General features: G+C 37.8%; 2 protein-coding genes across 2 annotated transcripts; one reads left to right on the forward strand and one right to left on the reverse strand.

Annotated features, from left to right (window-relative positions):
- Positions 1 to 569: 569 nt before the first annotated feature.
- On the reverse strand, positions 570 to 10,980 carry mapk3 (mitogen-activated protein kinase 3). The gene is made up of 9 exons (XM_051888404.1): positions 10,524 to 10,980; positions 8,833 to 9,015; positions 8,500 to 8,689; positions 7,356 to 7,472; positions 7,158 to 7,272; positions 6,662 to 6,793; positions 5,274 to 5,383; positions 5,011 to 5,139; positions 570 to 3,206 (listed from the first exon to the last, which is right to left on the reverse strand). Exons 1-8 carry the CDS (start codon positions 10,736 to 10,738, stop codon positions 5,020 to 5,022), a joined length of 1,182 nt encoding a protein of 393 aa, XP_051744364.1. The 5' UTR covers positions 10,739 to 10,980; the 3' UTR covers positions 570 to 3,206; positions 5,011 to 5,019.
- A 531-nt stretch (positions 10,981 to 11,511) lies between these two features.
- Positions 11,512 to 14,524, forward strand: nudt9 (nudix (nucleoside diphosphate linked moiety X)-type motif 9). The gene is made up of 8 exons (XM_051888408.1): positions 11,512 to 11,687; positions 11,859 to 12,092; positions 12,351 to 12,440; positions 12,884 to 12,970; positions 13,135 to 13,246; positions 13,445 to 13,591; positions 13,760 to 13,844; positions 13,955 to 14,524. Exons 1-8 carry the CDS (start codon positions 11,596 to 11,598, stop codon positions 14,098 to 14,100), a joined length of 993 nt encoding a protein of 330 aa, XP_051744368.1. The 5' UTR covers positions 11,512 to 11,595; the 3' UTR covers positions 14,101 to 14,524.
- Positions 14,525 to 14,647: the final 123 nt, after the last annotated feature.

Genomic DNA, 14,647 nt, shown 5'->3' on the forward strand with positions numbered 1-14,647 from the left:
GCGACTTCTGCGCACTGTGTGCCTCAGCATGCGCTGACCCCGCTCTGTGATTTTACGTGGCTGAGTTGCTGTTGTTCCCAATTGCTTCCACTTTGTTATGATACCACTAACAGTTGACCACTGAATATTTAATAGTGAGGAAATTTCACAAATGGACTTATTGCACAGGTGGCAACCTATCACAGTACCACGCTTGAATTCACTGAGCTCCTGAAAGAGACCAATTCTTTCACAAATGTTTGTAGAATCAGTCTGCATTCCTAGGTGCTTGATTTTATACACCTGAATTCAGTGATTTGGAGGGGTGTCCCAATACTTTTGGCAATATAGTGTATGTACAATTAGGTTTTAAACAAAACAAAAAAATGAAATACCTGAATTAAAGGAGAATATGTGAATTATTTTTTTAAAAGATAATTTGCAAATATATTTAACCTTCAAAAGATTTGTTGATGTTAATATATGGAACGGATATGATCTTCTGAAAATCTTTCAAGCAGGATTAAAGGTTCTCTTTTCTTTATTAAAAAAAAAAAAAAAAAAAAGAATAAAAAAACCAACACAAGGACTTACAGTATCAGGAATTTTATTTAATATATGTATATAATTCTGTTTTTGTTAATTGTTTAATTTATTATACCCATAAGCATATACATAGACTATAACCATCCATAACTCATTTCTCTTGACAATCTACCCATATCATTTAATAATCTTTTAAAATAATTCCTTATAAGATTCAGGGAAAAATAGACTTCAGAAAGAGTGAACAGCCAATTATTTTTCACACCCAAAGCGAACAAAATGAAAGAAATGCAAAACATACTTTAAAAAGGACAAAAGTTTTTAAATCCCTTTTTTAGTTTTTAAAATAAAAAAAAAGACCTTACCAATATAACACCAGCAATAATCATAATAACAGCCATTAAAAGGACATTATGATATCTGCCTCCTTTACAGGCTTCTGAAATCATACTGTATGCGTGCAGGTTTATATGTGAGAAATACATCCTTAAATGTGTAATGTGTGTGTGTGTGTGTGTGTAAGAGTAAGAGTGTGAGTGTGAGTGTGTGTGTGTGTGTGTGTGTGTGTGTGTGTGTGTGTAAGACTGTTGACAGTCCCCATGGTCCCAATCACAATAAGCATATCATTGCCACTGACAATACAGTAATATAAATAATCTTTTTCTTGGTAATGAATTGTTTCCCTCGGATCACAGAGCGGGATGATCTCCACTCCTCATGAGGAAGCAGAGAAGAGCAGCTTCTGGTTGGAAAACAAAGACGTACAGACATAGACATGGGACGCGACCAACCGTCATTGCCTGTTACACTTTTTACCCTAACAAGTGGTGGATTACGAAAAAAAGATGAAGACTAAAGCATAGAAATAAGAAACAACTTTTGTCACAGGAATAGATATAACAGAATAAAATTGCACTAAAAACTGAAATGAACAAAACGTTTGGTCATGAGACACAAAGTGCAGGTGCACCGATTGAGAAATGTCACGTGATTGACGTGCGGGGTGAATTTTCTCTGCAGTTGGGGCTCGTCTCAATGGGGTTTTACACAGGGGGGTTTATAAATTTATGCAAATCACACCCTGTATTTATGCAAAACAGCTACACACTGTGCCATTTTAACTCTTCCCACTTGAACATGCTTTCCTCATCCATGATTGGCCAAAAGCAATGACGGTTTCTTTAAAAACAGCTTTTTTGCCCCCCACTGAAAACGTGTAATAAAGGCAGGTTGTTACGTCTTAGATGCAATGCATGCAGAGTAAGTCAGTTCGACACTAGATAAACACAAGGTGAGCCAATCACAGGCAGGAGAGGCATGAGGTCAGCAAGCCCTGTGGAAAAGCCCTTTGAAAAGTTCTGACATCACAGGGAGGGAATGAGGAAAAAAATGTGCTATGGCTCTGAAAGTGTTAAGCTTGGCTATGATTCCTCAATCACTCCAGGACAAGCGAAGAAAAGCAAAACAAAAGAGAACAAGGATGATGCAAAAGAAAAAGAGTAAGGGACCGATATCTGCAAGCAACAAAGGCAGAACGTGGGGAACTATGTGTGACTTATCAGAAAGGAATCATGGCAACAGTAGCCATGGACATGGTAACCAATGACAACTATTATTATTCACAAAGAAATCATTATCAACCCCCCATAAAAAACGCAAAAGAACGCACAATGAAGGTCTGCGCGCCACAGATCCTCCATGAAGTGAACAGACGAGCGTGAGGAGGAGAAGAAGGGAAAGGAAGCCAGCATTAAAAAAAAGAAAGAAAAGATGATACTGATGGCTTAAATTTCCCAAGAACATTGGCAAGAAAGTCTCAGTTCTCAACAGTAGAACATGATATTTTACAGCAGATGACACGATTCCATCTTGCTCTCTTTCCTCCGTTCATCCTGCCTGTCGCTGTTTCTCTTTTACTCAATATATTTCTCAAGAATCAAAACAAGACTCTTTTTCTCACAATAGAAAACAAAAAAGACTAAGCTCATTAAATGTAACATCATTTGTCTTTGAAAAAAAAAAAAAAAAAAAGAAACAAGCAATGACTTAATATTTCAAAAGATATTCAAATATAAATTTCCAACATTACAAAACACGATTTGTAACTGATCTTAACGTTCAAATTACAGTGTACATACAGATCGCCAACTTACAATACTCCAATGAAACTCAAAACCACTTATATATATACACACACACCAGTCAGTGCCCATCGTAGAGATTCTCTTTCTCTCTCTTTCTCTCCATCTCTGTTGGAATGAAAGAAAAAAAAGAAAAAACACCCAGAACAACACAGACCAGTAAAGAGACACCCTCGAGAGAGAGACATAAAGAGAAAGAGATGGATACAAACGGAGAGAGAAGCAGGGTATTGATAGAAAGGGTGAAAGATGCAATTGTTTGAGAGAGCAGGAGCTGTGTGCGGTATGCGATGAGAATAGTGAGTCTGACGGCCCCCATTAATGGCGTTATGATAAGATGTTATAAACCCAAACTAGCGCACAGCTTCCCAGCAAGAAAGAGAGATGGACAGATAAAACAAAGCTGAAGTTTTTAAATGTACATTTTTCCTCTTTTTATCTGTTTTTTTTTAATGTATATATGCATGTATATGTTTTCGCAGGTTGTCTGGAGTTATCTTTATCTGAGACTCCACGCTGCTCCGTTATTCTCAACGATGGCTGCAAAAAAAGGATTACTGACCATCAGTGGACATCAACAGGTTTAAACACAGGTAAATCTTTGAATCAGTTTTTGAAATATATATATATAAAAAAAAAAAAAACTAAAAAAAAAAAACTAAAATAAATATTCAAATAATTTAGTTTTTAACAAACAAAAACAAAATCTTAATCAATTTTTTTGGTCTGTTCAGTATTTTAAATACATGTAAATACATATAATTTCAAATTATCTTTTAATGAAAGCAATTACTCAATTTTAAGAGAATATAAAAATTTCTTTTATTAGAAGATCATTTGAAATTATCCCCTAAGCATTCCTGTAAAATTTACCTGAAACGCCTAAAAAAAAAAAAAGGCACACCCAAAGTAAATTGCATGCTGTTCTTGAACCATTTGGAGTGTATATGCATGTTTTTTTTTCTCTTTTGAAAGGTATGTGTACCGCAGGCGTTACAGTAGGACGCTATTGTTCAAAAGAATTCTTGATATTTTATGTTAATACACTGAACAGACCTAAAATGATGATTAAGAATTAGTTTTAGTAAAAAAAAAAAAAAAAAAAAAAAAAAAAAAAAAAAGAAGGAATAGTTCACCCAAGAATAAACATCAGTGATTTTCTCATTTTCTCATTTGTACATGTACATTAAGATGCATTGCAGAAGGTTTGACAGCTTGCCAAATATGAATACATATACACAATGATGCACAAATGAAATTTGAGACTAACCATTCAAATATTTCTCACAAATATAGTGCATGAGTCATACAGATTATTTTATATGTGTTTTTGTTGCGTTTTTGCAGCTTGACAACCTCCGGTCACCATATGCCTTTTCTGGAAAAAGGACAGCTTAAATATTTAATTAAAAGGGTTAGTTCACCCAAAAATGAAAATTCAGTCATTAATTACTCACCCTCGTGCTGTTCCACACCCGTAAGACCTTCGTTCATCTTCAGAACACAAATTAAGATATTTTTGATGAAGTCTGAGAGGTTTTTATCCTTCCATAGAGATCCAATGCAACTACAACTCCAAGGTCCAGAAAGGTAGGAAAAACATCATTAAAGTACTCCATGTGACACCAGTGGCTTAAACTCAATTTTATGAAGCGACATGAGTGCTTTGTTTGTGCAAAAAAAAAACATAATTTACCACTGTATTTACAAAATAACATTATCCAAAGCGTGTTCATGCAACAATGCCAGCTCTCACGTGAACACAACACGTATGCGTCGTAATGCTCTCGTGAACGCGCATTGCAGATAAATATTTTTTGTAAGTAAAAAGGACTTGCGTCGTTTTATACAATTGAGTTTAAACCACTGGAGTCATAGAGTACTTTAATGATGTTTTTTCCTACCTTTCTGAACCTTGGAGTTGTAGTTGCGTTGGATCTCTATGGAGGGACAGAAACCTCTCAGATTTCATCAAAAATATCTTAATTTGTGTTCCAAAGATGAACGAAGGTCTTACAGGTGTGGAACGACATGAGGGTGAATAATTAATGACAGAATTTTCATTTTTGGGTGAACTAACCCTTTAATATCTTGTTTTGTGTTTCATGGAAGAAAGTAAGTCATACACGAAGGCGAGTAAAATTGTCATCAATTCATTTTTTGGTGAACTATGTCTTTAATTGCTCATGGCATATGACTTCCTCTAAACTTATTTTAGTCACTCTTCTTGAAATCTATTATTTCTTTCTTGCATGTTTAAACAAAATGCTAGTAATACACAGATTTATTGACATTACTGAAATGTCACACTTGCAGATTTTTTGACGTGTATGCGTTTTTGTACCTGTCCCTCTCAGGAGCCCTGGTAGTTGGCCTGGAAGCGTGCAGTCTCCTCAAAGATGAGCTCTTTCAGCTTCTCTTTAGGAAGGTCGTCCAGCTCCATGTTGAAAGTGAAGGGCTCCTCAGCCACAGGCTAAATTTACAAACAATGTGAAATGCTGTTAGTCTTAACTAACAGATATGTGATTGTACAGATGACAGATTGAAGGGGTGTGAGGCAAGCCAACAAAAGAAATGGATGGTGCTGGAGAGGGGAAAGAGCGATACCTCATCAGAGGGGTCATAGTACTGCTCCAGGTAGGGGTGGGCCAGTGCTTCCTCCACGGTTATACGTTTGATGGGGTTAAAGGTTAGCATGCGGTCCAATAAATCCAGAGCTGAAACGCAAAAGGTAGAAGTACATAAAGAAGTTCGACACAACTATGTTAAATCTATGATTACAAAAGAACTTATTCATTAGTACTAATATACAGCCTATAAATCATGCACAACTAACAAAACGACAGTCACAGAGAAAAAGCATACCAGGATGTAAATGTACAAATACAGTATCTCATTTTCTTTCTTTTTTTTGTCTTCCCTGCCAATGTTTCATTAAACATACTTGCACAATGCAGCCAGACCATCAAAAGACCATTTGTTGACACCCACATTTGTTCAGTACTCCCACGCACACACACACACACACACGTATATGTGGTTTACAGGGACTCTCCATAGGCGTAATAGTTTTTATACCATACAAAATATAAATTCTATCCCCTTCCACCGTGTCTTACAATGGATGCGACAGTTGTCATGTCGCATCGTGCCACAACAGCTTGCAGCTGTCTACACTAGACATGTCAAAGCTTTATTTAAAAAAAAAAAAAAAAAAAAAAAAAAAAACTTTACAGGAAAAGTTTGCTATGGCTGGTTAACACCTTTGTACTACCACTGGTCCGTGGCTATTACATGATAGGTAGGTGTGCGCTGAGGCTCCACCTTCTTTGACGTGGAAATTTTTTCCGGTTCATTTCCCCTGTTCAGTCCGTCGAGGTCAGACGTTTGCAAGTGAAAACATGAACACACTGGAGAGCCGCTTTTTAGAAAATGAAGTTGTAGTTCTGATGAAACGAGACACTGACACTGTTTTTCATGTTTAATACGGTAAAGCTGCTTGTTTCTAAGCAAATTGTATTGTATAAAGTGCTATATAAATGAATATAACGTGACTGCAAAGTGGATATGTTTGCACAAGCTGTGCAATTCAGCACTCTAGTAATGATCAGATGCTTTTCTTATTCTTTATTAAAAAAAAAAAAAAAAAAAAAACTGGTTCTCTCAACTATGTTGTGCGTTTATTTTGTTATCGAGAGGAAAGCATGCAGCACACATTTACATATCTAAATGCCGCTCTCAGCAATGTGGACGGTGTCAGATGTTCGTTAACAGTATATCACTGGTCGTGTATTTTAGTTTTTTTTTTTTTAAGCTATTTGGTTAACAAGGACACAGGAAGCGTCCATGTACACCATGTTTAAGTTGTAATATCCATGTCATTATACACATGTGTCCTCATAAACAAGAACATATACACTTGAGACAGCTACTGTCCGACTTTTCTTACACATCATTCACTAAACATCCCTAAACATTCAAATGTGTGAGCTTACCTTTGTTGTCTGCTTTGGGGAACAGCTTGGTCCATGGGATTTTCGGTTTCTGGGGTAAAGACTGGAGGTAGTTCCTGGCCTTCATGTTGATGATGCAGTTTAGATCATCTTGAGAGGGGGAGCCCAAAATGCCTGGTAATTTAACACAGAATGAATGAGCTAAGAATGTTTGCATGCCCAAATGAGTCAAATAACAACAATACAGTGGTGGCCAACTGAAAATCATTGTTTCTACGATCTCCTTGGGCTTGCTTTTGGAAAACAGACAGCAAGGAAGAAAACAATGCTGAATGAAAAAAATAAAATGCTAATAAAATTGTTAAACATTTTAATTGCACCTGGGGTCAAGCTTAGCCATTTTTAAAAGGGAGTAGAAAATGAAAACTTAAGCCCAGGCGAAGTTAGCTGTTAACACTGCACACTGTTCAGAAGCCGATAGTCTATTCTTTTTAGAAAAAGAGGAAATTCCATTTTAGCATTGCACTCGTGTTCTTACCCAATATGTGGTTGAGCTGGTCCAGATAGTGCTTTCCAGGGAAGATGGGTCTGTTGGACAACATCTCAGCCAGGATGCAACCCACAGACCAAATATCAATGGACATGGTGTAGCCCTGAAAGATAAAGAGATTATGTCAAAATATGCATCCAGTTCTTATGCATCTTAAATGCTAAAGACAAACACACATGGACATACCTTGGAGTTGAGCATGATCTCAGGGGCACGGTACCAGCGAGTAGCCACATACTCTGTGAGGAATCCGGTGTGGTCATGTTCTGGGTCGGCTATCCGTGCCAGCCCAAAGTCACAGATCTATGGGTGAGGAAATATAATTATCCTCTATACAACCCTCCAACATGCAATTTTGCTTTAAAAAAAGCCCCTTGTTTCTATATTTAGCTTCACTAGGATCACTGCCTTCAGATTAAACGAAGCACAAAAACTACATTACTAAATTTGGTCCTGCGTTCTTCAAAAATAGCTGCACCAAAATAGACCTTTTAAAAAATAATTTCCACTCATTAAAATCACATTTGTTTTATATTAGATTTACTTTTTAATGTCAGGTTCAAAGCTGCAGTGTTATTACCAATGGTTTAATAAACACTACTTATATTAAAAGGGTAGTTCACCCAAAAATGAAAATTCTGTCATTAATTAATCTCCCTCATGTCGTTCCACACCCGTAAGACCTTCGTTCATCTTCAGAACACAAATTAAGATATTTTTCCTAAAATATGATGGCTCAGTGAGGCCTCCATTGACAGCAAGATAATTAACACTTTCAGATGCCCAGAAAGCTACTAAAGAAAAATTAAAATTTAAAACAGGTCATGCGAGTACAGTGGTTCAACCTTAATGTTATGATGTGACGAGAATACTTTTTGTGCGCCAAAAACAAACAAACAAAATAACGACTTTATTCAACAATATCTAGTGATTTCAAAACACTGCTTCACGAAGCTTCGAAGCTTTACGAATCTTTTGTTTCGAATCAGTGGTTTGGAGCACGTATCATAAGGCTTGTTCGAAATGCATCGGCGCTGCACAGACCGATCGGCGTATGACATCAAAGTACCGCAAAAGCATTTGGAGAGCATACCACTCCTTATGCTTTTGAATCGCTCTAGCGGTACTTTGATGTCATACGTGATCAGTCTACACAGTGCCAATGCATATCGAACAAGCTTTCTGGGCATTGAAATTGTTAATTATCTTGCTGGCAATGGAGGTCTTGAGTAATTAATGAAAGAATTTTCATTTTTGGGTGAACCCTTTAAGCATTAGAGTTTTATGTTTGGAGTTTTTTATTCAGGAAAATCAGTTTGGCTGTTCTGACCTTGAGGTCACAGGTGGTGTTGATGAGAAGGTTTGAAGGCTTCAGGTCTCTGTGCAGGACATTGGCAGAGTGAATGTATTTCAGCCCTCGCAGGATCTGGTACAGAAAGTAGCAGATATGGTCGTTGCTGAGTTGCTGTGTCTTCAGCAATTTGTAAAGATCGGTCTCCATCAGGTCCTGTACGATATAGCTGAAGCGCAGTTAAAGAACTACAACACAACGCACAATACAACAATGTGATAATATACACTGTGTTCAAAATACAATGAATGGTATGAAGAACAATTTGGCCTAGTGCATTGTGAGCCCGTTGGTGTGCATGCTTAAGGATACACATCCCTCATATATTCGATGCGGCGTGCCCTCAGGATGTCATTGATGCCTATGATGTTCTCATGACGGAACCGCAGGAGGATTTTGATCTCCCTCAGGGTGCGCTGGCAGTAGGTCTGGTGTTCAAACGGACTGATCTTCTTAATGGCCACTCGGATCTTATTCACATTATCAAAAGCTGAGCTGCAGACAGCAGGGAAAGAGATGGTGGAAAGTGAGGAGGGAGAATTATAAAAAAGTCAACTCATACAAGCTTGTGCATGTATTTAACTCATACAGAAAAGATAAAAAAAACACTGCATGATTTAGTGGCACATTTGACAGTAAATGGAGGTTAACTTCAAAAAATGTTGAGCGTCAACCTCAGGCCATGCTAAATATTATATGAGCTGTTTATTTTTTATATGAGATGTCTACATTGTTTAAAACCCTGTTTTGTGTTTGTGTAAATGAAATAATATTCAATGTTTTTTTATAAAAAAATATACACATCTATCTATCTATCTATCTCTCTCTCTCTATTATATGTATATATATATATATATATATATATATATATATATAAATAATTTGATTAAAAAAAAGACAACAGACATTTAAAAATGTTTACCAAAATTAACATCAATTCAACACATCAAAACGATAACATTTGTATGTGATTTGAATTGTTAGATGTTTTTTTTTTTTAAACAAAACCTGTGAGATTGCACAGGCCAAAATATCCAATTTTACATACATTTGATGCGTTTAAAACTACCAAAGTGCACTGTATTACCTAGTATCTAGATTCTTTATATGTATTTTTCTTCTTATGCTGCTGTCCGATAGCCCTAACCAAATATAACCATAGAAGGCCTTAGTGTTTTATTACAGGGGGTTTGTTTACATCCTCCTGCAAAACTTGACAGTCATTTTGAGGATGGAGGGCAGGCCAACGCCTTATCTATGTTGTTTTCCATCATTTAATGACATAAGCAGTTGACATCGTATCTCAGAAATGGTGGGTATTGTATTTCTACAAAAACCGCAAAAATATTTCCTAAAACACTTAATCGACATTTGGCCGCATCGTAACCACGCCTGTTTTACGAGCTCAGAGTGAGATGTCAGATTGCTAGCGGTGGAGCTAACAACCCTAGCGTGCAGATTCAGACTACAAACAACTAAACAGACTCCTAAAATCACGAGAGACAAGTGACATTTAACATCTGAGCTAAACCGAGTGCTCTTATAACACAGATTCACGTGCAGTGAGACTCTGTTTGTGCCTTTAAACCTAGTGAGCTGCCTAACTAGAGAGGATTTTTTGAATGTTTTAATGTGAATATGATGCCAAAAAACTATGTTTATGTAGGCAGTTCGCTATGTTTTGAAACACAGCCAGTGTTGAAGAATGGGATTTAATCCAATGCATTACTCGAAATCTATTGTTAGCCCTGAGATTCTGGGAAGGATGTGCAGAAACTTGTTGAGCCAAACAAATTATTCTGTTGATTTCGACACCGTTTATTTCTGCTTTTTTTGCCTATGAAATAGTAATGCGGTATGGTATATTTGCTTTCGGTGAATCAACACCCTTTTTTCTGTACTACGAAGAACTGATCAGTAGTACCAGCCCACTAATTCTCGCCCCGATCCAACAGTATCTCCACCGAAGTGTGCTACTTCAAAAACGAGCAGTTTCCGCTTACCAGACCATTCCATAGGCCCCCTCCCCGATGTACTGGAGATCGGTGTATCGGGGGCCAACGTCAAAATTTTGTCCCTTCACCGACTCTAGGCCAGGTTTGGGTCCCGCCGCTCCATTCGCTCCCCCGGGCGCGACGGCTCCTCCAGCCCCGGCGGCGCTGCTATTCGAGCCCGCGGCTCCAGCCACCGCCGCCGCGCTGCTGCCCGATTCCGCCATCGTTTCTGTCCACAAATCAGTCGCCTTCGCTCAGTCTTTGGCGGGAGGGGGGCTCGTATTTGCCTTTCGATAAAAGACAGGTTTATTGGATAGCAAAAGCTGCCGTTATACGGTGCGCTTTCTTGACAGTCGAAGAGGAGTCGGTCAAGGCCCCCCTGTGGATGCGAGTGCGGAACGAGCGTGCATCTAAACGGATCGTGAGCGCGAACGCGCATTTCTCCTGTACAACATTCGGGGGCGCGCGCTGCTAGTGAAAAGCTACAGCAGACGCATTTACATAGTGCTTGAGTGGGTGTGCAGATGCCTCCCACGGTTACGGTTAGTAGGCACTCCGGCGTGATTTACAGTTTGTGGTTGGAAAAAAATAAACTAAAGAGAGAAGTGAGTATCTTAATGTGCAAGAGAAATATACGAACTCGGCATATTTATATATATATAGCCTATATATATAACCAAATTATAAAAAATATTCAAGTGCGTTGCCAGTCTGAAAACAAACAATGTTGTTTGTTTTCAGACTGGCAACGCACTTGGAACAATTTTTATAATTTGATACCTGTCCCAAAAGGAATTAATTATGTCCATAATATTGGGTAGACTACAATGTACGACTGTCATTGTATATGATGTATAAATGTATACATTATACATTATATACATGCAACATGTGCAGTGTTGGGGGCCTCCAGGAACATGGTTGAGAACAACTGTACTAGAGAGATTGTACAGATCATACAGCAGAGCACCCTAGCGCTCGTGATCATAACAGCAAGTCGCATGAATTGCGTCACTGAAAGGCTGGGCTGATCTCTCGCTTCCTGGTTACTGCGGCTCTGGGTTTCATATATTGATTTGGAATGAAAACAGTTTCCCGTAACTGGGTTGCATCGGTGCATATAGCTCTTAGTCTTATTGGGCTTCCATACCCTGCTGGTACAAGTGGAATCTGGTATGTAAATTATTAAATAAAATAAATTTAAATTCTGAAGCTGTAGTTGTGATACAAGGTTGACAGACAGGTCTATTAGCGACAGCTTTTCCTCTTCTTAATAATGCACGTTCTCTTGTAGTACCTTATAGTTTGTCTTAAATTAATAGTTTCTTTAAAACCAATTTTCAGCAGGAAGAACGCCATTAGCAGCATTTCCAGTCGCTGTTCATCAACATCTGTCTACATGTCTCCTTCCGCGCACATTAAGGCTCGTTGTCCAGTATATACTGGCTCAGACACCAGCCGCTTTCCTGTCCCAGATGACAAAGTTGACTGGGAGACAGACTGGCCCCAGTACAAGCCTGTTAGCTATACGGCCCCTACTGTGCTGAAAAAGCCTGTTTGGGCTGACCCAGAGATTGGGTGAGTAACAACATATGTAAAACACACCATGAGTAATGTAAATATTTAATAATATTTTATATATTAGAAATTTTTAATCCATTTTAAAAAAATCTATTAAAATTCAATCCAAAACGGCACTGCAAATTTCCCTTACTGAATTAAAAATGCACAAGAGAATGATAATGGTTAAAATTAAAATGGTATACCTGGTAATATTTTGAAATATATGTGTGAAAATTTCTTTTAATTCATTTAGACTATTTACACTTTCTTTAGCGCATTTTCCCCACAGTTCAATTCCCTGGATGGATCTGTGGACAGGAGAAGCTACGAGGGCCCATACCGTATCCAGAATGGAAATCCACTGTGAGTAAAAGTCAAATCACCTTTATTTATATAGTGCTTGTATCAAAGCGGATTCAATGTAATAAACAGGAAAATAACAGATTCAAAGATGCAAACAAATTCTGCTGTAAAGCAGCTCTACTGAAGACAATAGTGTCATTTTTCAGCGCAAGTCAGTTTAGAGTTGATTCAATTCAGTTCAATAACTGTGTGAAGTTTATCAATTATAAAATGAGTTTAGTTCAGCTATAAGCAGCTCCACAGAAGACACTGGTGTAGTTTTTCAGCTTGAATCATTTAAATGAATCCAGTTCAATAACTGTTGATGTTGCAAAATTCATCAATTATGAAATAAAGAGATTTAAAACATTAAAACAAAGTCATCAAAAAATTTAAATATTTGTAATATTTACAAGGCTTGATTTTCTGCTTATTAATGTCTGCTCACTGTAAATCATCCTCAGTAATCCACATGGAAGAACTGGACTCCAGGGCAGAGGATTACTGGGAAGGTGGGGTCCAAATCACGCTGCTGATCCAATAGTTACCAGGTATGTGTGTCATAATAAATGGTATGACCAGCCTTTCAACTGCAACCTCTCTCCCATTCGACCGGTTTAACAATCCCATGCATGCAAGGTATTTTGTGTTCAATGTGTCAGAGTTCACATGCTTAAAGCAATCACCCATTCCTGTTTCTTGTGGCTTCATACAGGTGGAAAAGAGACTTGTCAGGACAACGTGTCCACCACATTAACTCACAACTACCCATACTGCAATTTGTGTCCATCAAACGGTTGGACTGCGGTGAATGGGCCATCCCAGGGGTGAGTATAAGTTGCGATGCTTGTTTATGTAAGCATTTATCTATCATATATTTTTAACAGGGACCATCTCAAACAACAAATTTTGAGTCAAGTCTTCAGAATGGTTATTTTGAGTGGTGGGTGATTTTAAAGATTGTTTAAAATTCATTCTGCTAATATGCTAACATATGATTATAACCTTTGTTGTGATGTGTTCAGGGTATGGTGGACCCCGGAGAGCGCATTTCTCAAACATTGCAGCGTGAGTTCTCAGAAGAGGCAATGAACTCTCTGCAAGCATCTCCAAGTGACAGGGAAAATATCCAAAAGAGAATCACTGAGCTTTTCAACTCAGAAGGTCTTCAGGTATGACCTTACCCTTATGAGTGATTTTCAGTGTCTAAAGGTGCAGTCACATTAGCGAAATTTCACGAGAAACAAGCTCCATTGTCAATAGTGTAGTGATGCATGAATGACAGCTCACAATGAACAATGTGACTGTACCTTAAGCTTTTCAGTGCTTTTTTCCTATAGGTGTATAAGGGTTATGTAGATGATCCAAGAAACACAGATAATGCTTGGATGGAGACAGTTGCAGTCAATTTCCATGATGAATCAGGTAACATCTTTATATTGATGAAACACTTCAATATAATATTCTGAAGGTATCTTTTTGAGTGAAGTACATTGTTCTACCCCACAAGTTTAATTCATTTTTTTTCCATCTAGGCAATAGTGTAAGTGAGCTTCCATTGCAAGCAGGCGATGATGCTGGTCAAGTGAGTTGGATTGATATCGACTCCTCCCTGGCCCTTTATGCGAATCACTCGCATTTCCTGGAGACAGTTGCTAAGAAAAGGAATGCCCACTGGTAACAGAAAATTGTTGAAACAATGCCTTTCTGCTGTGACATGAATGAATGGAAATCTAATTTGACTGAAACATAAGAAGAACTGTAGCTTGGATACATAATTCAAATGGAAACTAGGAAAATCAGTTCTGGTGCTGGTACATATTGATACGGAGTGTGACCGTTTTGCCACAACACTGCCAAAACTTGCATTCCAATATACTAAAGGTTAACCTCATTTATCTGTGCACTTTCTTAATATCCAGTATAAAGCATGGCTACTGAAAATGAAGGCTTACCGATTATTTAAGTTATTCTTGTTACACTGAACACAATTATCTTTATAAGAACGTGGTCAGCTTATGCATGACTGTCTCTGTAATAGCCAAAGGAATAAACCTTACTGTGTGTTGATTTACCTATTAAAGAATTATTGAGGGACAGCGAGACACTTGAGTAGTGTAATTTCCTGCATCGCCAACAGATTTGAAGTCATCAGTAATGCTGATATGTAAAAACGAGAAAATAGTTTCATGATGTTGGTTATAAAATTTGCTCTCCAAATCTCAACA

Source organism: Ctenopharyngodon idella, chromosome 3 (genome assembly GCF_019924925.1).
Source record: "Ctenopharyngodon idella isolate HZGC_01 chromosome 3, HZGC01, whole genome shotgun sequence".
NCBI classification, from domain to species: Eukaryota; Metazoa; Chordata; class Actinopteri; order Cypriniformes; family Xenocyprididae; genus Ctenopharyngodon; species Ctenopharyngodon idella.